Consider the following 9,399-nt stretch of genomic DNA (forward strand, 5'->3'; position numbering starts at 1 on the left):
CCCACCGCGGTGAGGTAAAAGGAAGCGCGCCCGGGATTGGCCGGCTTCGGCGTCCGGGAGGCAGCGCGGATTGGCTGCGTGGCGTGCGTGGGGGGGGGGGATGAGGCGCCGCGCAGGCGGAAGCGGAAGCGGAAGCGGAGCCGTAAGATGGCGTACCAGACCTTCCGGCAGGAGTACCTGCAGGTGCCGCCCGTTACCCGAGCGTACACCACCGCCTGCGTCCTCACCACCGCCGCTGTGGTGAGCTCGGGGCGCGGGGATAGCGGGGCGGGCCGGCAGCCTCGGCCCCAGGCCCGCCCGCCCGGGAGGGAGGGACGAGGGCTAAGCCCTGCTCCGCCCTCCCCGTTCTGAGGCGTGGCCGGGCTCGCCTGCGCCCCGCCTTCCCGCTGGCTCTGAATCCCGGCGGCGGGGTCGGCCCGTGGCGAGGAGGGAGTCCTGCTTGGCCGGCCCCGCGTACTTCGAGGGGTGGGGAGACTTGATTGGGCCCGGGGGTTGTCGCGCCTTTATTCGCTAGGCCGGGGGTTCCCAACCTTTCCCGTCCCCATATTCTCTGGGCTTTTAGTAAAACGTCCCGTCCCCCTGTTCAATATGAAAGGGCGAAAATTCTAGACGGTAGAATCAACAGCTTTTTTCACTAACACTGCAGCTTTTGGAGTATTTAAATTAAGATCATTGTTATTAACCAAATATTCCCTCTACCCCCCTTGACAAGCTTCTCGTACCCCCTGGGGATAGGTGTACCCCAGGTTGGGAACTCCTGCTCTAGAACATTTCTCAGCCTTTATAGATTATTCTACACCCTCAGATGTGTCCTGTGCCGTCCCCCCTCCCCCCGCCGTGCAAGTTCCACCCTGTGTAAAAAATGGCTTGTTTAGAAAAACAGAGATTAAAACCACAGCACAATAAATACTGAAGAAAAAAATTCTTATGCTGTGGGTCTGAAAACTTACTCTGCCCTGATTTCTGTAGTGCTTTTAATGTACGTCTGTTGTAAAAACTGGGCAGATATCTAGATTGTTGTGGTGGGTTTGGGGTCACTGACCCAAAGGAAAACATTATTTGGGGGATACACACAGGAGAAACAAAAGAGGAGGGAGGAAGTAATTGAGCTGGTCCACAGTTGAGAAGCAGGAGAGAAAATCCAGACATACCTCACTCATTCAGTTTGGGGTTCTAGGGCTGGATTAACTCTTCTGGAGACCTGGGGCTAGTAAACTTTCTGGGGGCCCTCAAGACTCCAGCATGGGGCCAAAGTGAGGGGTTTGGGAAGGCACTGTAGGGGAATGGAGTAGGGATGTGAATGGATAATCTGTAAGCATCACTATGAGATGCTTACTGATTATGGTTAACTAGCTGGGGAGGGACTGCTGCAGCCCTACAAATGCTCTGGGGAATGGATCATTTGATTACCTGTTCTGTTCTTATATAATCAAGGATAATACAGTCCTAGTAGTGCCCACAGGCTCAATCAAGATTATTCTGTTTCATGGCTCTACAGAGCCCTGCATGTGAAATGGAACTTCTACAGATCTCTGAATCAAAACCTCACTGTCTCTAGCTTTGCAAACATAAAATGGATCATAGCCACTAAACCAAAGAGTCTGAAATCTAAACAGGACTAAGATGTTCTAGGCAGAGAAGGGCAAATGTGACTATACAAGGAACACAAGGTTTTATATATTTGCTGAATTTAGGTTTTGCATATAATTTTTAAAATAGGGATAACATTAGATATTCATTTACTACTGACAAGTTGTGTATCTACAAGTGAATGAAGTGAACTTTAATGGTTTGATCCTGTTACATATTTTCTTTTATTTCAGCAATTAGAACTAATCACACCTTTTCAACTGTATTTTAATCCTGAATTAATATTTAAACACTTTCAAGTAAGTATATTTCTGAATGTTCACATTGTTCAAACAATAGCTAAAAAACTCTGTTTGCTTGCATACACATTTGTGGAGGTATCTTTCTTTTTAAATGTTTTCAGTCTGAGTTGCAAGGTAATTTCCATCCATTTTGCAGTGTGCATGTTTTGGGTAATGGAGTTCTGCTGTTTTATTTTGAGGGCATAATTTTAGATGCAGTACTGTAGGTAGTATTGTTGTATTAGCCACAGTGCTCATACTAAAGGGCTACATCTAGACTGGCCCCTTCTTTGGAAGAGGCATGCTAATTTCTAACTTTGGAATAGGGAAATCCGTGGGGGATTTAAATAAACATGGCCGCCGCTTTTTTCCGGCTTGGGGAAAAGCCGGAAAAGAGCGTCCAGACTGGCGTGATCCTCCAGAATAAAGCCCTTTTCCGGAGGATCTCTTATTCCTACTTGCAAAGTAGGGCTTTATTCCGGAGGATCGTGCCAGTCTGGATGCTCTTTTCTGGCTTTTCCCCAAGCCGGAAAAAAAGCGGCAGCCATGTTTATTTAAATCCCGTGGGGGATATTTAAATCCCCCACGGATTTCCCTATTCCAAAGTTAGAAATTAGCATGCCTCTTCCGAAGAAGGGGCCAGTCTAGATGTAGCCAAGCAGTTAAAAGAAATGTGAGTCTGTGTCTCCATCTGTGAGATCTTTTGTTAAAGAACTCCTCCTAAATAGTAAGAGCTAGTACCATCAAATTTGATATTCAGCTTCCTCTCATCATAACTTAAAGCAAGGTAAGGGCTTAGTTGTGCCAGGACAATGGGATGTGCCTGGAGTTCAACAGCTTTCCATAAAATGGAAAGAGAAGTGTCTGATAAGAGGGAGACAGTTAGACTGTAGAATGATCATGGGGGCAGCAAGGGCCCAGAGATGGGCACCAGGACAGCTATAACCCCTTTGGGTCATCATGGAACAGGGATGGAGAATTTGTATGTCTGTTTGTCAGTGTCTCTGTCCTCCAGCTGAGGGACATGCACTCCTCTCACAGCTGTGCCCGCTGCAGCAGACAGAAACAGGCATTTCTCCCCTGGCTCCAAGCTGCTATGGTGAGAGATGGCTGGGGTTGTCCTCTTTCCCTGGGGCAGCCTACATAATGAACCTCTCATCCCCACCCCAGAACAATGATTTAAATGAAGAAAAACAAAACTTATTTAAGAACCTGAACAATACCAGGTAAATCTTCTAGTAAACTTGATAAAACTCTGGGCCCTCTTCAATGGATTATAAAAATTAGATTTCCAAAAGCTTTGCTGCTCTTTCTGCCTGCCAGCTCTTCTCAAGTGAATAGGCATCTAAAGGAGCAATGTTTCCTATCAAACTAAGGATTTCTTCTGAAAGATTGTTTCAAGGGGCCAAGATGCATCTGTCTGATTCGGATCAACTATTAAAACAATAACACAACCCAAAAAAATGCTTACTGCTTCTGAACTACAGCAGAACTGTCAAACTGTTCTTACTCCTACTCCAAATTGTTCTTACTCCTACTTCATGCATAATTACGTATTTAAATAATCATACTGACTTCCAACAGATTAAACTTTTTTGCATTATGTTTGACTACACATTGTACTTAAGGTAATGAAATATTGCTTAACTTTCTTAATGATTAACTATCTTGCTTCATTCCAAACCTGTAATTTCACTGTGGGGATAAATTTTGATATGCCTCACTTACCTAATCTCCAAACCCCATAATTGCCATAGAGGATTTCAACATTCTCTACAACATTGAAAGGCAGTGGTGTCATGATGTTTTATAAGACTAAGAATTTATCTTTTACAAAATATGCTACTTTATATTTACTAATATACTATTAAGTATTGCATTTAATAAAACCTAGACTGGTGTTAAGATGAACAAAATATTTGTTATAGTAAAGACAAAGTATACTGTGTCTTTGCTATACTTAAATGTTCCAAGTAAACAATGTGCTCCAAGTCTTGAATGGAAAGCGGTAAGGTTTGCTGAATGTTCGTGTTAGACCATTGAAAAAAATCATTAAATTGGCTTATTGCAATACTGAAAAACTCTTTTATAAAGTTTTTAGCTTGTATGGATTAAACAGTTTTTTGTACTCCCTAGGTAGAAAATTTAAATACTAGAGATGAATACCATTTATATTTAAGTTGTCTTCTCTATTCTCTTCTTGACAGGTATGGAGGTTGATAACAAACTACTTATTCTTTGGGCCAGTTGGATTTAATTTTTTATTTAATATGATTTTTTTGTATCCTTTATTACATGTGTTACCTCATCTCTTTGGAATGCAGAACTTACTGTGTGTCAGTGTTGTTTGTAGAAGGGTCTGATTTTGTACAACACTAGGAACTTAATCGAGTTCTATGCCACTGACTTTTGGCATGATGGAACTATTTGAGTGAAGTGTTGGCCTCATTTATAGCGATAAAAATTTTGCCACTGACTTCAGTGAAGCCAAGATTTCACCCTAATTACCTAATTCAGTAATTCTCTTTAGGTGAGTTTTGATTGTTTTAAATCTTGACTTAGAACACACACTGCTAGGAGTGAGAATTTATTCTTCAGTACCAGGTTTTTCTGCTGAGCTAGCCAGTAAGATTGCTAGTGGTTATGGGGTTTTTTGTGTGTGTGGTGTGAATAATTGTCCACTAAGTCAGAACTGGACTGAGGCCATCAAATTTACTTCATGCATTTTCAATACTTGTTTAATAATCTACTATAAAGATGTTTGGGAATTCTGTATGTAATATCTATGTGAAGACATGTAAAAAGCTTCTTTTTTTCTTAATCTTTCTGCTGAATGTGTTTAGCATCAAACTTTCCTGAGCTGCAACTTCAGATATCGTTACTGCCGAATGCTTGAGGAGGGGTCTTTCCGAGGTCGGACAGCAGATTTTGTATTTATGTTCCTTTTTGGTGGATTTTTAATGACTGTATCCTTTTTTTATTGCTGTAATACAGCTACCATGAATACAGAGAATACAAAGCCTGTGCTTCGCAAGTAAATGAATAAAAATAAATACTTTTTTGTATAATGAGGTCTGAATTACACTATACTAAGGAAGCTTCAAAACTTTCTGGATCTTGTGTTAACTATTAAATGTGAACTTGATCTTTTGAACTTAAATATTTGAATTAAGGCTAAAAAGATGAGATCCTAGACTGGAAAATGCCATTTAACTGTAGAAGGATATTATCATGGGGATTGAAGAAAATGTTATTGTCCAAATGATTTTACTCTCCCCAAATACATATTTATTTCATTTATATGATGCTATGTGTAAAATAGCTTCTGTAATAAACTTCTTATGCAAGTTGAACCTCTCTAGTCCAGCATTCTCTGGTTGTGCAACATCTGCATGATTTTAGTTAGTTGGATGTCCACTTATCATGGATGTGATCCAGTTTCCTATGGCCCCTTAAAGTTTGCTTAAAGCCATCAGTCCTGGTTATCAGTGTTCTGTGCTGTTATTTAGCTCTAATTTACCCCTAAATATCTTCTAAGAGCCCAGTAAGAAGTGGAAGTATAAGTGATGCTGATTTACAATATTGACCTTCCATGGTCTGGCAAATTCTCGTTTGGCACCAATCAGGTCCTTACGGTGCTGCACTAGAGAGGTTAAATCTGTAATATATTTGCAGCATGGTGTGTTTAAGGGGGATTAAACCATAGATGTCCATTTTGACTGAGGACATATTTTAATTGTTAGTGAATAACGGAAAACCATAGAATAAAAAAACAGGTGTGTGTGTATTTTTGTTGATGCCATGATTGGCCTCGAAAATTATTTTTTTTCTGCAACCCATAGATTCTCCTTTTCTCCACAGGCATGTTTTGTTTTTCTACAAGTTGATTATGTACACTGATATTTTCTTTAACTATTTGTGCCAGCTTTTTGGCTTGTTTGTGAACTTGGTTTTCTTGGGTCAGGCTTTTACAATAATGCTTGTGTATGTGTGGAGCCGCAGGAATCCCTATGTCCGTATGAACTTTTTTGGTCTTCTCATCTTCCAGGCCCCATTTTTGCCCTGGGTACTCATGGGCTTTTCATTACTATTGGGGAACTCCATCATTGTAGATCTTTTGGGTAAGAAGCTATTAAAAATGAAATTCTAAGACTTTTTGGCCATTCCATCATAAACGACTGGTTGGTGAATTCTCTGCCTAGTTGGTACCTCTTCCTTCAAAGAGAAAGGGATTATCAAGCCTTATTGGCTCTTTTATGACCTGATCAGTGCTCTGATGCACTACTAGAGAGGTAAGTAGATATCAGTAAGATTCCAAGGACAGGGTTGACTATGGTTTCAGGATTAGCCTGAATGGTTTAGATGATGGCTCTTTTAATTTACCTCTCTGGTGAGTCATGATCAGTTCCCCCTCTGTACTGCTTTCTCTGAGAGTCACTTCTACTCAGAGGTGTGTGCATTGGGAATCTTTAGTTTCCACACAGAGCGGTAATCTGTTGAACTGGATCCAATGGTATTTCAAAGGAAAGTGCTTTGACTGCCAGGACAAGGAATTTTGTCTCAGACCCAGTAGGCAGACTCACTGCACATATCTGAGCAGAAATTGGGTCATTCTTCTAGAGAAGAAGGTGAGTTAGTGCAGGCTTGACAGATGGTCTGGAATTGGCTTATTGCCTGAGCAATCGTAACACAGCCAATATTCTTCCTGGGATCTTACTATATAATTCTGTTCCAAAGACAACCTCTGCTTGTCTTGCTCAGTTTATCTTGATACATATCTGGCAAGTATTTAACTTTTTGACATTTCTGATATTTCAAATTTATTTTTAAGATTTGTTTTCCAGAGTGCTTTGAGCAACTGATACATTCTGTCTCCCTTTTGGGAAAGGAAACAGTCTCCACATGAGAGACTTTTGAAAAAGTTTTTGTTCTGAGGTAGGACCTTAGCTGAATAGAGAGTTTTATATTCTAAGAGATTAAGGTAACAAACCTTTAACCAAAAGAGTCAGCTCATTCAATTGATGTGTTTCTGTTACTCTCTTATGGCGGGGGGAGATATTAAAAGCATCAAGGAGATCTCATTATTTTTGTTCTGATCTAATTTTTTACATGCTCTGATTTACAGGATACTGTGTTCTACCATTTTTATTGATCTTGTACATAGTGGCATATTCTGTGCTGTAATGTCTCCAACTAGTGCCGTGGTTTGTTTCTGCATTACTTGGAAAGAGCCAGTTATAAGTGGCTGACTATGAGGACATGAGACTGACTTGTGTAAGGCAGCTTGTATTCTGACATTTTTGTCAGTACAAATGAAATCATACCATCAAACTGTTTAGACAGTTGATAGATGTTTCTTTGTATTTATGATGACTCACTGTGCTGTAGATCTTTTAGTATGGTGCTTGCTTCTAGTATTTTATATTGTGGTGAGTTTGAATTATGTTCCTTGAGTTCCTCTTAACATCATGCTATTTACAAAGGGTATCAAACACATAGTTTCTCTTTTTATTTTATGAAAAATCTAGTGGAATATTTTAAAGGTGGTATACTGGCAGTATTGAAAATCAGCAATTACACTTCAGATTTCCTCTCTGTTGATTCTAGGGATCGCAGTTGGACACATATATTTTTTCTTGGAGGATATCTTTCCTAATCAGCCTGGTGGTGGAAGGCTTCTGAGAACACCATCTCTTTTGTAAGTATTATCTTCCAGTTTGGCGCGCACAGACAAATGTGTCTGTACACTTTTAAACTCATTCAAAAACAAGTAAATTTGGAAATTTGAGACAGATAGCACTGAGTTCATCTTACTATTTCATGTAATCAGTTGCTGCAGTTATCACATGGATGTTACAGTTGCTAAAGAGGGGATTCAAGAGACTGACACTGTTCTAGACTGTATCTTCTACTGAGAATGTTGCATTGACTGCTTGCCTCAAGTGTGAACTGTGAATTTACATATAACTTCAACTTTTCAGGAAAGCAGTGTTTGATACACCAGAAGAAGATCCCAATTACAATCCGCTTCCTGAAGAGCGACCAGGAGGATTTGCGTGGGGTGAAGGTCAGCGCCTCGGAGGCTAATAAATGGCAGTGCTAATACCCAGACGCAACTAGAAGGAGCTCAACTGAAGTACCATATTGGGAATTCTTTTACTCCTTATTGCAGAAAGGACGTGTTACAGCTTTATGGTTCTGACTACAAGAAGCACTTTATGATATGTCAGTCTAAGTAATCCAAGACATTTCCAGGAGACTGCCAATGTCTCTACACCAGGGTTTTGTTGCATTGGTACTGAAAACATCATCTAGTGGAGTAAAAAAAAAAACAGCCCCCCCCCACAAAAAACTGGAAACCATTTCCTGTTAACTTCAGCTAGCAAGACCATGCATACTTGTTTGGAAATGTTTCCAAAGGCATTTTTTTCCAAGTTCTTTGATGCAGGAAACTGTATGGGAAACTTTGAGGGACAAAATAAAACTTTGGTTTTAACTTTTTTTCCACTGGATAAAAAGCAGATGTGTGAGCTCTCTTACAGTGATTCGCTATTTTCGTTGTCCAAAGGCTGGTATGAAGCAAAATACACTAAATTTCCAAGCCCGTTTTCTTTTTGAGTCAGACAGGATTTTAATTTTGGATGGTACAAGTTTTGCCTTCTAATTTTGTGAAAATAGACTTCTGTAGTTACAGTATGAGCCTTATTATGAACCTAGTTTGCAGGCTGAGAATACATCTTGATCCAGATTATTTTGAATTGCACATGTGCAAATGTCCAGGTATGAAATTTCACTGACATGCTTATACATGCAGTAGCAAATGTAGTTCTGAAAAATGTAGCTTTTATTTTTTTTCAAATGGTTGGCAGATTATTCAGAATGCTGTGAAGATTTTCCCATATAATTTAAACTATTAGTTCTTAGACTGCTATAAGCAAAGCTCTGAGATAGTGAGTGAATAAAATGTCTTATGACTGCTGATTACCTTTTTGCATAATCTGTTGATTTGAGGGAAATGGAAGAAGAGATCAGGCTAGAGAAAGTTAATAGATGCATGCTACAAATATCAGAGTTCCCTGATGTGCTTTTTTTGGTGTTAATAAAAGGGACAGCTCTGGAGACATGGCACCAATCCTAGCTTTTCTCACCTGTGACCATGGAGAAGAGGGTTGCTAATGCTGTGTGCTAAATTCACTCCCTAAACTCTGCAGAGACTGCCCAACGGGAGGGTTTTAAGTGATATGGACATCTAGCCAAAAAGAATTGAAGTGACATCTGCTCATTTTACATAAGATATTGAACAGCTGCGACAGAATGGATTGGCTTTGTCACTTCTTACATGGATTGGATTGAATACTCTGTTTTGGTAGGGGCTGATGGTGAGTTGCAGAACTCAAGGGTCTCAACACATGGATCTCTGTGATCTTCCATCAACTAGTAACTGCCAGTAAAACTTTGTCTCAGGATAACATGAAACTGTAACAAATGGTAGGATATTACTATAATTACGAGTTTGAGACAGAAATTT

The 9,399-nt window shown here is 40.2% G+C and overlaps 1 protein-coding gene across 5 annotated transcripts; it reads left to right on the top strand.

The window, feature by feature from the left end:
- The first annotated feature begins 44 nt into the window (after nucleotides 1-44).
- DERL2 (derlin 2) lies at nucleotides 45-8,990 on the top strand. 5 transcript variants are annotated; one of them, XM_075904393.1, is made up of 7 exons: nucleotides 77-240; nucleotides 1,824-1,889; nucleotides 4,079-4,152; nucleotides 4,744-4,837; nucleotides 5,797-5,992; nucleotides 7,479-7,569; nucleotides 7,853-8,990. In XM_075904393.1, the coding sequence occupies exons 1-7, from the start codon at nucleotides 148-150 to the stop codon at nucleotides 7,956-7,958; spliced, it is 720 nt and encodes a 239-aa protein (XP_075760508.1). In that variant the 5' UTR covers nucleotides 77-147; the 3' UTR covers nucleotides 7,959-8,990. The 5 variants fall into 5 exon arrangements, with proteins under 5 accessions (XP_075760512.1, XP_075760508.1, XP_075760509.1 ...); XM_075904395.1 differs by having other exon boundaries at nucleotides 127-183; XM_075904394.1 differs by lacking the exon at nucleotides 4,079-4,152 and having other exon boundaries at nucleotides 4,715-4,837.
- Nucleotides 8,991-9,399: the final 409 nt, after the last annotated feature.

The sequence above is a fragment of the Pelodiscus sinensis genome, chromosome 21 (assembly GCF_049634645.1).
Source record: "Pelodiscus sinensis isolate JC-2024 chromosome 21, ASM4963464v1, whole genome shotgun sequence".
NCBI lineage: Eukaryota > Metazoa > Chordata > Testudines > Trionychidae > Pelodiscus > Pelodiscus sinensis.

Excerpts from the sequence above, each read along its gene's own strand:
- DERL2 (XM_075904393.1), top strand. The coding sequence starts at position 148 with ATGGCGTACCAGACCTTCCGGCAGGAGTACCTGCAGGTGCCGCCCGTT. Across the intron at positions 4,838-5,796 it reads TTGGTGGATTTTTAATGACT|CTTTTTGGCTTGTTTGTGAA; the intron begins GTATCCTTTTTT and ends TATTTGTGCCAG. Across the intron at positions 7,570-7,852 it reads CTGAGAACACCATCTCTTTT|GAAAGCAGTGTTTGATACAC; the intron begins GTAAGTATTATC and ends TCAACTTTTCAG.